The 15,078-nt window shown below is 40.4% G+C and overlaps 1 protein-coding gene across 1 annotated transcript in view; it reads right to left on the bottom strand.

The window, feature by feature from the left end:
* Window positions 1-10,642, bottom strand: part of FAM92A (family with sequence similarity 92 member A) — a 20,571-nt gene extending 9,929 nt beyond the window's left edge. The window contains exons 1-4 of the mRNA XM_027659076.1: window positions 10,493-10,642; window positions 8,456-8,690; window positions 6,761-6,829; window positions 1,518-1,619 (exon numbers count right to left, since the gene is read on the bottom strand). Of these exons, the coding sequence (XP_027514877.1) occupies window positions 1,518-1,619; window positions 6,761-6,829; window positions 8,456-8,690; window positions 10,493-10,524 (438 nt within the window). The 5' untranslated portion in view covers window positions 10,525-10,642. The remainder of the gene's footprint in view (window positions 1-1,517; window positions 1,620-6,760; window positions 6,830-8,455; window positions 8,691-10,492) is intronic.
* Window positions 10,643-15,078: the final 4,436 nt, after the last annotated feature.

The following is a 15,078-nucleotide window of genomic DNA, read 5'->3' as shown; positions in this document are numbered from 1 at the left end:
CCCCCCCCCCCCCCCCCCCCCCCCATTTTGTAAGATGGGAGTGAGTACAGATCCTTTGCTATCTGGGGCCAAAGTTGTTTGCTGCTGCAACATCACAGTTGCTCGACCATAAGGAGAAGCATTGCAGGACCCCAACTACTGTGCTCCAAGTCGTGAAGCCTCTCTCAGACCTGAAAGCTGACCTGCACACATCCCCAAAAGCAAATGAACATATTCCTGCTCCTAATACCTCTTCACACATTTTGTGTCAATCACTTTAAAATGCAAATACAGAGTGTTTGGTGCCTTTGGCCATATGCAAAACCAGACTGTACTGAGATTTTATAACTCTTCAGGCAAAGCCTTAACTATAGAAAACACAGGTGTTACAAGAAGCTAAGCCACAGAGGTGTGTTTGTGAGAAGCTTAGCAAACAGATAAGAAGAAATTAACTAGATGCCCGTGACATTCCCATGAAAAAACTACTGCTCAAGAGGGAGAAAAATGGGAGAAAAATTTGTCCCTTTGGGGAGAAAGCTTACTGTTACAGTTTACTCTCCTAATTCCAACAGAAGAGAACTTTGCATCACAGCTCAAGTTCTAACTATATAGCTGACATGCATCTGTCTTTATTACAGAAGGCATTTAAATTAATTATCACTTGATCTAACTGATCTGATTAATATTAGATGTGAATTCTTTGGCAGAGACAAAAATAAAATGTAGTTCTCCTCTGTGGCACTTGACTATCACAATCATTTTTGCTTTCTACACTCCCATGCTCCAGTCACTAAAGATCCTAGTTTCTGAAATAAAGTTGATAAAATCCAACTAAGAATAGGACTGCTTAACTCCTGAGTCCAGCACTAGAGTGTAATAAAAAGTAAACAGCACATCATCATGAACTTAAATGCTTTATCGTAATATGTAGGCATAAAGGGACTGAAGTAGGATTGCCTTGATCCTCTTTGTTTTGGCATTTCCTATATTCTGATTGCTTTAGAATTTGAGACTTCAGTGAGATTTTAATGGAAATTCTGTGCGGGCTTAATTTTTCCCTCTGATACAGAATAGTGTACTGGGGAAGGTGACTGGTCTTTGGAAAGGAAAAGTAGTCTAGTTGAGTTTGCTACTAACAGAGTAACAACTTTTCCTTTCACACTTCACGCAGTTGGAGGAAACTCATACCCCATCTACATCCAAGGAAGCACAACAACTACCAAAATGACAGGAAGAAAAACAATAAAACAAGAAATCCACAGAAGAAAACGTCCAAATTCCTAGATGTAAGCTATACCTACCTCTCTTGCATAAACATACCAAAAAATAGTTTCTGTTCAATTAAAAAAGAAGTAACAAAGCAGCTATTATAAGCTGTAACTCATCATAAAGTTTTAAGAAACGATTTGACATTGGAGAAAAATCCCTCTGAGGAGACCTATTGCTACTACTACTTTCTTACTGCTTTCTCAACACAATAGTTTAATTCCCAAGAAATTTTAAAAATATTTCTCATAGTGACTAGAAAAATAGGATACAATAATGTGTAGATCTGATGGATTCCGCTGACGTGTCTTTTCCAGTTGAGATAATTGCTTGGCTTCTCGGTTCTTTGCTGTTAAAGTTGCTTTAAGGTCATCCTGGAAATAAAAATGTTTTAGACATATTTAAAATGAAACTAGGGTAATACAAAATACACTTCCCTTCATACATGCATTGCCTAGAAAACAGACAAAATTTCTGCTTTAAACAAAACCAGATTTTATAGATCTTATCCTGTTAATTGATCCTCTGAAAGAGAAGTCAGTGGGAACCAAGGGACTATTGCACAATCCCAACCTTGCACAGCTCCCTATAGCATGCACTGCAATTTAAAATGTGGGGAAGAAAAATATATTCACAGCTTTTCATGACAAGTATAGCAGATGGTCAAAAGCTGAGATCCCCAAAGCAGTAAGAAGGCAGGCCCATTCCTGACTTAGAAACAGAATAAAGGTGGCATTTAGAAATAAAAAGTGGCATCAAATATATCAGTAAGAAAAACAATAAAGCAGGAAGCAGCCAGTACCAGTCAGAAGTTATGAAGAAAACATAACTGCTGTCACCTGTCCAGAGGACAGCAGAGCTGGTAAAGGGTCTGGAGCACAAGTCTGATGAGAAGCGGCTGAGGGATCTGGGATCGGGGTGTGTTCAGGTTAGAAAAAAGGAGGCTCGGGGGGAACCTTATCACTCTCTACAACTCCCTGAAAGGAGGTTGTAGCCAGGTTGGGGGTTGTAGCCAGGCAGCGAGTGATAGGATGAGAGGATACCTGTCCTGTACCAGGAGAGGTTTAGATTAAATAATAGAAAAAATTTTTTCACTGAAGAGGTGGAAATAGAGTCATTGGAATAGGCTATCCAGGGAAATGGTACAATCACCATTCCTGGAAGTGTTCACAAAAGATGTGGATAGAGCACCTGGGGACATGGTTCAGCGGTGAACATGGTGGTGCTGGGCTGAGTTGGATGATCTTAGAGGTCTTTTTCAACCTTAACAACTCCATAATTCTGTGCTACACAGATTTCAAGGTACCATATAAAATCTATGGCTGAAAGGGTTGAACTGCGTATTTTTATTTATGCAGTTAGTAAGGTGTTTAAAACCATTTGAAACAAAACTCATCCTACTAATGATGTAGCTGGAGAAGATGAAACTTACTGACTTAGAAAAGGCAGAAACTGCTGATAAATATTTTTGCTCCTCATTTCCAAAGGAGAAGTAGGATGTACTTCTAGGAAGACCTGTGACAATTTAAGCATCTTTACCTACCAGTCTCGAATTTTTGTTCATGCTATAAAACTGTGTTTTGCAGAGTGTTTGGCATTCATGGGATCTAAGATTATCAGTCAGATATTTATCACTTCCCTGACCCCGGTATCAGAAATAACATACACTTTGATGGCTTCAGTTTAAAGGAGCAGTAGTTTAGAACAAGCAGAAATACAACCAGAAGTCTTAACAAAATCTGAGCCAGAAGTTGGGTATGCATTTCAAACCATTCTTTTCTCTAAAAACACAAGTTCTCATTTATCTACTACTTCAGAATGGAGGGAATTAGGGCTATTAGAAACTATTGTATTGGGAAGTTGTCTGTGCTCCTTCCTTAGATTTCAGAATTTTAATATGCTTGTGTGTCTCCTTTACCCAGAAGGATATGCAACTAAGGATGTGTCTTTCAGCAGGTTTTGTAACCCTGTGACCAGATCACTTGTCAGTGACACGCACAAGTGTGCCAAGTTTCACAGTGCTGTGTTCCTTCAATAATGAGTCTGTACATGAGGTCAGGGTCAAAAAATGCAGTTTCCTTCTTGTTTCTGTCTTTACTGTCTGTCTGTATGTCCTTGTTTATGACTCATTTTGCTTCCCCTTTAGGGGGATAAAGCTGGTTTCTGATAATAAAAACTATTGCATCTTTAGCCCATCAAAACTAATTTTACTGCTGTTCTTTCAGAAGGGAATTTACACCACCTTTAAAGTCATCCAAAACACTGCTGGAAAGGGCTTTTCCTTTTATCAAAACCATGAAGCTACAAGAAAAGCAATAATAGAATTTTTTTTATTGTTTTATTGGTTTGAGTTTTAAATTTTAAAGGTAGAGAAAGAGAAGAATTATTTATTTTTGGAACAGAACAGAACAGATTTTTATCTAATGTTCACAGCTGCATGTTTAGTGTCATTTAATGACTAAGTCCCGTTAACAGCACTGACTTCTAGGCCCATCTAAAACAGTCCATCAGATTTCAAGCTGTGGCTAAAAGGGTTCTGACTTTCATGCAGAGTGTACTTGAGGATGCAAAGTTCTAGAGTTGTTATCAAATTCAGTATGTTCTTTCTAGCGTGTCGTGACTTTGGAAATACTTACAGTTCCCTCCTCTACCTCTGTTTTCTGTAGCATCAGCCACCATGAAACATACTTCTCTACTAACCAATGCCTGATAAAGAATTAGTGCTACTGTGGCTATAGTGGTGAAGCTATACACAAGTTTTGGATGTACAAAGGTAGGGCACAGTTACGTGCATATTTTGTCTAATATGTTGAAAAACTGAAAAGGGTGCAGAAAAAAAACCTGTAAAAATATTAAAAAGCTGGGGAAAATGTGATTATGGTGAAAGAATCAAAGTGTACATTATTACCTAACAGAAAAAAAAAATGAAAGACTGGTTTTACTAGCATCTAAATACCTTCATCCAGAAAAAACCAGAGCATTACAGAGCTTTCATCTCAGTGGAACATATAACAAGAACCAGAGATTAGGAGAAGTCTTTCATTTAAAACAATACACCACAAACTCACCACCTACTACCACAAACAGTCCTACATTCCCCTTCAGTGTCTTCAGACCAAGCTTTGACATATTTTTGGAAAATATGCTTTAATTACACTCAAGGAGAAATGGAATGGAATAGGGAACAAGTCAAAGGACAGGTAGAGAGAACAGAAAATTATTCAGAGTCCCTCTGGCTTTTAACTATGAATTCAAGTCACATGTAAGAACACTGGTCGCCCATCTAATTTCAAGGCATAGTGAAGTACAGCTACAGTCTGTCCACCAGACAGTGAGCTGACAGAGCCTCATCACTGTACTGTTACCTGCTTCAGTCACTGAAGTTATTAAAGCAAACCAATCCTTTCTTCCACACGTGGATCACCTTGGTTTTATGATGTCCTGTTTTATATGAAGAAAAGGAGCCAGGAACAGAGTTGCCAAAAAGCAGAAAAGTGAAGATTGATATACAGAACAATGAAACAGAAAGAAATCCTAAAATCCTACATTTAAGGTACATTACAGAACATTATATTAATGTCCACTGAAGCTATTTGGCAAATAGTGAATGAAACAATTTTATTGCATTAGCAGTTAAAGGACAACACTACTCTCATTATCTGAGCCTCTTTAAAGCATTTAGTAGCACAAGACATGGATGTCTTATGCCACAGAAATAGCAACAGTCCTTTTTAGATAAAGCACAGAAGTACTCTTGTGTACATCCTGGAACAGTTCCAATAAGTAGCAGTGAGAACATTCCCTTTATAGAAAGTGCCATAATGACATGTTCTAACAGGTTTTACTTAGCTAAGGTAGTTACAGGTAAAGCAGTCCTACACCTTGTGCTAAATTTAAGAGTCACAAAACTTTCTTTTTCACTAAAGATGTCCCAGTGTTTAGAGATGATAACTGAAGACCAGACAGTTGAAATTTTAACCACAGTTTATCGTTAATGTGCAATGGGGAAAAAATAACCATTTAATGGCCTACATCTTTAGCAAAATCTTAGTTCAAAGGTATGTTGACAAAAATAGTTAATCCCACCTACAGTTTAGGAATACTCTTGTACTCCTCACTGTAGCTGAAATAAACATTATGCAATGCTTTCTGGCATTCTGAAGGCAAAGACAACAGGAAATGCCACTCAGTGTTGCAAGGGATGACCTGGCTTCAGTTGCTTCTGTCCTCAGCATTACTGGCTATCAGTGGCAATGCACCTCAAGAGACAGTCCCTTCAATGCTTTGCAAACCCCAGGCACTGCTGTAGTGCTCTGTGTCTCCTCAGCAACCATACTGCCACAAACACATGAAGCTTGTCTTCCACCCTCAACATTTATATCCCATGGAATACTCAGTTCTAGATCTCACAAACTGGGTTTTATAATGACTATCAGGATACCAGATTCTAGCCTCTATAGTCTATAACTCTGCTAAGGACCACCACGTGTAATCCCACTCAAGTGCAGGATGCATTTCCTTCACAATTGTCTCTCCAATCTCCAAGTGAGGTAGCTGTGCGGTAAGTTCCACACACTGTACTCGGTTCTTCACCATATGGAAAAGATACAGAACAAAAACATATGAAAAATGCTAGTTTGAGATGCAATGCCACAACATACTCAAATTAACCATGATGAACACACTGTAAGATTTTAGTATGTAAAATATCATCAAAGAATAATAATTTAATATTTTGATTTATATAGACTATGATACAGATATACATTAATTACAGATTTGAGTTTACAGGACTAAGGTATTTTCTGTGTAATACACAAGTATTACAAAGATCTGCTTTTGTCCTATAAACTAGTATCTGCTTACTGCAAGTTACTTGCTCAAGCTTATCCCTCCTGGAGGAAAGAAACTTTCAGATATTTTAAGGGAACATTTCAAACCCCTATAAATACTGTTTCTAAAATACAGTGAATGAAGAGACCTCAGATTTTTGTGTATCTTCAAGTCATCATGATGACTTAACAGGACAGAGAGGGATTTAGGCCACTACCTATATATCAGTTTTAAATGTGTCTTCTAAATTATGAACTCTAATGTAGAATGGAATTCTGAGTTAGAAAAGCTGCTAAAGGCAGCACATTGATGACTAAGAGGCAAAGCATTACATATAATTCACCTTTTGGAAATCTGAATAATAGTGGTAATAATCATAATAATAAAACAAACCCCTAACAATAATAAATGACACTATCCAATAAGTTTCACATTATCCACAATGCCTTTTTTTTTCAGCATTTGCTTGTGCTCAAAAAGCCTGAATATCCTTGTCTTCACACTAAAGCTTCTTTCTCCAACATATATACAGCTTCAATTTAGATGTATTACTACATAATTAAGTTAGACTGATTATTGCAATATGAAATATCAGAACCATTTGCCCCCTAAAGCAGAAGTTTTCAACCGAGCGGCCAGAATACTGAAATGTACCTTGTGAGAGAACAGATGCTTAACCTACCCTTTTAAGTTTCACTATGGTCCCGTAACATTTCAGAGGTTCAACAACCTTGGCTTCAAGCCTGTCGACCTACAAAAGAAATCACAAGGCCACTAGAATCATCCATGTCTATGGTGTGTAGAAACAGGAAACAATTAATAGTGACACATCTTATTAGGAATTAGTCCATATATGCTGAAAAAATAGTGGGATAGTTTTAAAAATATTGTAAAAACTATAGTCAAGTACATTAGCCAATAAGCAATTTGTATTTTGAGGAGATCAAGCTGATTTCTAGTGGAATTACTTTTTTCTTAATTAGAAATACATCAGGATAAATGAAACACTGAGATTCCAACAACTGAGTACTAAATACATCAAACACTGCATCTTGGAGATGTGTAACTTTCTATCTAAAGATCAGTATTTTGCTCTACACTGACAGATTATGGATTAAGCCATCTTTGCTAACAAATATATTGTACAAAATGTAACACTTCTTGCATCGTTGGTGCTGAATGCACTAAAAATACCAATAACAGGGTGTGTAAAAGGCACGAATGCTCTCACAAGCAAGTGCATCTGAATTTCAGTTCTCCTACTTAGAAAAACAGCTACATATGGTCAGACAGGCAATAGGATAAGACCTGCTCATCAAACCTGACAACACTGTCCAAGCAGCACCAGCATAAGCTGCCAATGACTTATGGACCAGTGAGTCATCTGGCCCACTGCTCAGCCAGATGGGCCAGATTAGGACAAGGTGCGTACCTCTATTAGGAATGTACAGTTCCCTCTAAACTGGGCTAAAATTTATGCCAACTGAGCAAACGTTTTTCCTTTATACACTCTACCAGTGCACTGTCAAACAATTTCACTTGAACTGCCAATAAAATACAAAGGATTAGGGCAGTAAGGCTCTGAATGAAGTGCATGTTACTTCGGTCTCTTTTTTGAATTATAGTGGGTCTTAGCTGTTCAAAACTATAAATGGTAATTTTCTACACTCTACTGAAAGTATAGATACATACTCCAAAAACTAGTTTGAGTCTATGTGAATGAATTAATTTTGTCTTAAATCGCAGTATTTGGAATTCTGCATCACACGTTACAGTTTGACTGGCCCTGCAGATAGATGTGTAAGTGGCATAAACACCTTCCTTTACACTCTCACTCATCTAGCAGACATGTGACTATATAGTCACACATTGTCCAAATCAAGTTTGTACTTTGAGTGTTAAACTACAAACTTAAGAAATTTGCAGTGGCCCCTGACAGCATCTCAGTGGGGCTACCAGTGCCCATTCTCTTCCATACTATTTCTGATAAGACTCAACAAAAGGAAAATGACTGATTTTACCTCAGCTGCTGCCAGACAACTCAAGTCACACAAATAAAAGAACACTTTTTTAACCATAAATCACAATCCAAAGTCTAAGACCATAAAAAACTTGCTCTGTCTCAAATACTTTGAGTGCTCGTAGGGATAGTTTTGCTGACTTCAACAGGACTAATTGCAGGCAGTTTTCATTAGTTGTTAGGGGGGTAAATTATGAATACTTTGGCAGCCTACCCTGCTCAGACACTAATACATTTAGAAATGTTTTCTCCTATATTTTCTTGTGATTGCAGAGTATATATTTCCCCTTTTAGTCAAAGAGAAGTAACTGAAAAGTTCAGATGGCAAACACAACATGTACAGCTTTAATTCTGTACCTCTGCCTGGCGATAATCCTGAAGTCTGGAAAATTCATCTGCAAAGTTTTTCAGTCCAACTTTTAAGTTTGGTGTCTCTGTGGCTGCATATGCATATATTTCATTTACTAGAAGATCTGCTTTGTCTCGTAGTCTGGCAGTTTTACGTACATATCCAGCAAATATTTGGCACAATTCACCAAAATGTTTTTCCACATTTGAAACAGCATCTTGTATTTGTCGAGTCTGATTGTCCCTGGATACCAAAGAAAAATAAGTGAAAAATAAGAAGGGCACAAATCAGTGCAAAACAGAAATTTATTTTTAAAAAGAATGTTCTAAAAGTCTGATGTACTATGTGCTTATTTCTGAAGAAATAACAAATGAACTACAAAAAAAAGCAAGATTTACACTTAAAGATCCAAGAGAGGAAACCCCAAATCACAAAAATCTGCTTAGAAGTTTTCTGACTGTATTTAAGCAAAAGCTCACTATTACTATTGGTATTATTACTAACACAGTGGTAACACCTGAAGTATCAATCGAGACCTTCCCAAGACCACTGCTTCCTGCACGAGTCTGCAAGCTAAACTGGCAAGTCAATGGCTGGAGAAATTAGGCAGCAGAGGACAAATCTGGAGAAATTAGGCAGCAGAGGTATTAAATGGTTTTTAAATCATGAACAGGCACCAATCTGCTCCTGAGCAGCAGCACAAAGGATAAATATTGCTGAGAATTAAAGAAGAAAAGTGAATGTACACAAGTACAGAGGTGAACACTCTGTACCACTGAAAGAACATTCATTACACTAATAGATTACTTTCTTTTAAATTACATAAATCTAATTAATTTATCTGATCCAAATGCCTGTGTGTTTCATTATTAATGATCTAGATAAGTCATTCCAATAATTCATGTATTTCACTTTGTATTTTGCTTTCATATTCCTATATCATTTGATGTTTGTGTGAATTCATGCCAGTTTTTGTTGACAGACTGAATCAGCTACAAGACAATTTAGCTAACAGTATCTTCCACATACTGGGTCCTAAGAAGTCTCCACAGTCTAAAACAAGACTATTCATGTGAAGTGCTTGAATTCTCAGCAAGAGAATTCACTCATACCACTATCTTGGCAAGGGGCAGAAACAAAAACTTCCTTCATATCCTTAAGCTACTCCAATATTGCTGACCAATATTTAAATACTGACTTCCTATCGGGACACATGAAGATCAGAAAAATTGGAAGAAACGTAGTATTTTGAGAATGAATAATGCAGTCAATTCAAGCAAGGAACACTTTTACTTCAGGAAAAGTATGTCAGGCCAAAGTTACACTATGAGTAAAATCCCAGTTGCATTGCTTCATGGCAAGCAGTCTAGAGGACTGTTAAAAAGAGATTTCATTAAAGGAAAAAAAAAAATCCTAGTAAGTTATTCAGTCCTCCAGAACATGCTGGAGCACAGAACCATGTGAATAGTGAAGGTTTCACACAGTGAGTGGGAAAGTAAGAATTTCATGAAGTACTAACAAAGTTGGTTTTCAAAATTAATACCACCTGATAAGATCTTCAGTTAAAGGTACATCCTATTTTCTTGGAAGGTCTTCATGTCAGAAAGTTCCCCTCCCAAGGGGAAGCCTTAAGCACGTTTCCTCACCCTCTTTACAATTCAGATCTCACAAGACTCCCATGCAACTAGTATTTAATTTGCAGACATGAAACACTGCATTTATATATATGGGGCTGTAAAAATTTTTATTCCCCCGTCATTATTCATGATCGCTTAGAGCTGGCCACAAAATTATCTGCGAGAGGCCCAGATAAATATCGGCACATCTTTACTTCATCTCTGCAAAGCACATTAAGCCTAGAAAAGTTTTGCGGCCTTTACCAGAGGAAGGCAGAGGCGGCCCCACCGCACGGGGTGGGAAGATGCGCTAAGGGGGACTGGGCCCGCATCGGCCTCCGACCGCCGCGCCATCCCCCGGTGCCCTGCCCGCGGCCAGGCCTCCTCCCCCGCAACACCCTGGGCTCCCTCGGGCCTCCCGCCCCGTACCTGGCGTCCAGCCCGCGGCCCAGCAGCATCATAATGGCGGTGGCGGTGGAAGCGGCGGCGGCGGCGGCCCGGCGGGAAGCAGGGAAGGAGGGAAGGAGGCGGCGCTCGGCGTGCGCTCTGTTTCCATGGACACCGCCCGCCGCCTGCGGGACGGGCTGCGGCAGCTCCGCCCCCGGGAGGCGCCGTGAGGGAAGTCACGGGAGCGGGGAGTCCGTTAGGTTGGAAAAGACGTCTGAGATCGTGGAGTCCAACCTGTGGCCGAGCGCTACCATGTCAGCTAGACCATGGCCCTAGGTGCCACGTCCAGGCTTTCCGTAAACACCTCCAGAGACGGCGACTCCACCACTTCCCTGGGCAGCCCATTCCAATGCCTAATCGCCTTTTCTGTAAGAAGTTCGTCCTAATGTCTAACCTAAACATCCCCTGGCACAGCTTAAGACCGTTTCCTCTCATCCTGTCACTCGTTGCCTGGGAGAAGAGACCGACCTCCACCCCGCTACACCCTCCCTTCAGGTAATTGTACAGAGCACCAAGGCTGACAGAGTTCAAGAAGCTTTTGGATGATACTCTCAGGCACATGGTGTGACTCTTGGGAATGATCCTGTGCAGAGCTAAGGTTTGGACTCGATAATCCATGTGGGTCCCAACTAAGGATATTCTGTGATTCTGTGATCCCTGGGGGAAACAACTAGAACAACTAGTGACCGGAGTTGTCCAGGTGCTCCAGGTGACTCTCAGGGTGTGCAGAGCCCCACACCTGAGCCTGACCCAAGGGCAGGGACTGAGTCTGTGCCAGGACAAGTGCAGCACCAAGGCCTGGACTGGTGCAGGAGCAGAAAGCCAGAAGGCTCAAGCCTGTCTCAAAAAAAAAAAAAAAAAAAGAAGTCTAGCCATGGCAAGTGACAAGCAGTACCAGGGGATGTGGCCCACAGGTCTTTCAACTGAGGAAGAGCCACTGAGGTTGGGCAGCCATGGGAAAGGTCTTTAAAAAAAAAAAAAAAGAAAAAACAAAATTCAAAACCTTAAAAAAACCCCCCAACCCCCTCTCTGTAGAGGTAATGTATTGGGAATGTGACTTTGTGACTGTGTGGCATAAGCCTGTGTCAGAGTCCCTGCAGGTGCTGTGTGAGACTAACACAGAAAAGGCTTTTAAAGGGGGAAGGAGAGAATTGTGCTGTGTTCAACACAAACCCACCCGAAATTACAGCAGTCCATGAGAGCTAAGGACTTGGACAACTGTTAGCACGCTGTCACCGAGGTACAAGACGGCAGGTAACAAAGGTAACAAAGTCAAACTTTAATTCACAACTAAGTACAATGGCCAAAACTAGTGAACAATATGGGTAATCATAGAATCATAGAATTAGATGGGTTGGAAAGGGCCTCTAAGATCATCAAGTCCAACCCTTGATCCACTACCACCACAGTTGCTAGACCATGGCACTAAGTGCCACGTCCAGCCTCATCTTAAAAACCTCCAGGGACAGAGAATCCACCACTTCCATGGGCAGACCATTCCAATGGCTGATTACCCTCTCTGTAAAGAATTTCTTCCTAATATCTAACCTAAACCTCCCCTGGCACAGCTTAAGACCATGCCCTCTTGTCCTACTGCTGATTGCTTGGGAGAAGAGACCAACCCCCATCTGGCTACAACCTCCTTTCAGGGAGTTGGAGAGAGTGATGAGGTCTCCCCTGAGCCTTCTCTTCTCCACGCTAAACAACCCCAGCTCCCTCAGCCTCTCCTCATAGGACTTGTGATCAAGTCCCTTCACCAGCCTTGTTGCCCTTCTCTGGACCTGCTCCAGCACCTCAATATCCTTCCTGAACTGAGGGGCCCAGAACTGGACACAGTACTCCAGGTGTGGCCTCACCAGCGCTGGGTACAGGGGCAGAATCACTTCCTTGGTCCTGTTGACCACACTGTTCCTGATCCAGGCCAGGATGCCATTGGCCTTCTTGGCCACCTGGGCACACTGCTGGCTCATGTTCAGCCTCCTGTCAATCCAAACTCCTAGGTCCCTCTCTGCCTGGCTGCTCTCCAGCCACTCTGTGCCCAGTCTGTAGCACTGTGTGGGGTTGTTGTGGCCAAAGTGCAGGACCCAGCACTTGGCCTTGTTGAACCTCATCCCGTTGGAATCAGCCCAACTCTCCAGTCTGTCCAGGTCCCTCGGCAGAGCCCTCCTGCCTTCCAGCAGGTCGACACTCCCTCTCAACTTGGTGTCGTCTGTGAATTTGCTGATGATGGACTCAACCCCCTCATCTAAATCATCAGTAAAGATATTAAACAGAACTGGGCCCAACACTGATCCCTGGGGGATGCTACAATGGCATCTGTCAGGTTACAGGTTTGGTATACCTGTCAGGATTATTTTACTACACAAAGTGTGCACACACACACAATGCACATGAAGCTTCTCACTCAAACGGTACCCAAAAGATCCAAGGAATGAAGGATCACTCAGGTATATCTAGTGGGAAAATAGTTACTCACCCAGAAGAGAGGGGTAAGGCAGTCAGCCCTTTTAAGTCTTTTTGGGCTGGTTTCCCAGCCCTTAGAGGAGGGCTTCTCCTCACAGACCCACTGTTCCAAGGAAAATCACACCCAGGTGGTGTTTGGCAGGGCCCCCACGGATAACCTGGTCGGGTCAGGGCCCCTGGTCATACCTCGTCATGGGCCAGAAATATTTCTGGGCCAAGGCCCCCACTGGCTGAGGACCCTGTTGACCAAAACATTCTGTTCTCATTCCCACCATGGAGGGGTCTGTGAAAATGAGGGCACAAAAGGTTGGTCATCTCCACGTGTCAGCTGGGGGAGAAAGTGGGTGCTACTACCACACATGCATGAGAAAATCTATGGCTTACCTAAGCATATGACTAGAAACTGATTTAGTTAAGATTTGGTTTTAAACTTTTTATCATATTTTTCTACTGAAAGTAGATTATTTAGGTCACTTAAACCAAAGGTTTAACTCACATAAAGCAAAATACTCTTCAAATAATAATGACCTATTTAATGGTTTGCACCAACTTAAGCTAAAACAAAATGTTGTCATTTTGCCTTAGGCAAGTTTGTGAAATCAATGGTAAAACTCACCCCAAAGGTGTGCAGCCCTTATGGACTTGGCAGACTAATACATCTAACTCCAAAATATCTTTCAGAGGATGCAAGGGTGAGACATCAAGCCAGCTGAAGGTCTTAATTTCTCTCAATTGCAGACTTGAAATGAGAGGCTACAATGTTTATTGTTAACCATTTTTTAATAATTTAATAAATCAGTTAAATGACGTAGCAAATAATGATGTCACTATTATTAATGTGCAATCCTGTAATTCCCCCCACTGTAGCAAGATCTGAGTTTATTACTCTTAGGTCTTACTCATTACACACAACTACCACTGAATTACAACTCTATCACTCATCTCTCTACCACATCTCATTGCTTGTTATCAGGGTGCAGTACAATATGTGTCTGGATGGTTTTTTTAGGTGAGATTTTTTTCCCTTCAGAGATATCTCCCAAATTCCCCTTCAGTTATGTAGTTCCTACTGTCTGCACATTGTTTACCCTTCACACTTTCTGAGACATACCATTCAATTTTAGTCTTTTCTTTACTTTGTTCCAATTAAGTCTAAGCACTTTACCCTATAGGTAAACAGTTGACATACCAGAGCAAGGCTTATCCTGTTAAATATAGTTGTTGGGGCTTTTTTTCCCCACTGTTTTTGTACTCACATAGCATCCTGCTCTTAGGTGTTTCATTACAAATCATTGTCCTTGACATGTTCTTTGGACAATCTCTTGGTCTCCTGAAGTGGTCTTATCTCTTCACAGGGACCTGTACTCCAGCAGGACCTCTCACTCACAAGTTTTAAGAGTTTTGAAAGTTGAAAATATCTATTCTGCTACTTAGAGCATGTTTAGACTTGGTCACCCAGCAAAACAAGTTCCAGAATAGCTAGAAATTCTTAATAAACAGTAGAATGGTGTTGTATGAGGTGCTATACAAACTTGTAAGAAGTACAGGGTTATTGGCTTCAAATTATGGGCCAATGAGAGACAGACTGACACTTAATGAGAAGCTGAAAGACTGAAAATAAAGAAAAGTTACTTGTGATTGAAATCAAGTAAGTAGTTGTTATTGGTACAAGACACAAAAGAGGAATCACAACTCGTATTCAGTTACTGAAAACTAAATCTGCTTCAGTCCTGAAGTATAGTACATGGCATAGACATTAAAAATCTTATTTTGTATATGCTGATATCAACATGGTTTGATTTAATAACTCTTCATATAATGCTATAGATAGTCCTGGAATATGTGGCCCACGAGCTCCAGCTGCACATAGAAAGTTGAAAATAATGTCATGAGGGCCTGTTGAAATATTGAGTCATCAGAAAGTGTAAAAGAGCACAAGCTGCATAAATCATGGAGTGGAAAAATATTTTTGTACTGTGATTTAGAAATAATTATGGAGAATTTTGTTGAAAGTAATGCCAAATTTCCTGCTCATTACCTCTAAGTAAGTTTCCAGAATAACATACTAAAGATGATGACATCTTATAACAAATTCCGAAAATAAG

Source organism: Corapipo altera, unplaced genomic scaffold (assembly GCF_003945725.1).
Source record: "Corapipo altera isolate COAL_440 unplaced genomic scaffold, ASM394572v1 52, whole genome shotgun sequence".
Classification (NCBI taxonomy): Eukaryota; Metazoa; Chordata; class Aves; order Passeriformes; family Pipridae; genus Corapipo; species Corapipo altera.
This window is presented reverse-complemented; position numbering and strand designations above follow the sequence as displayed.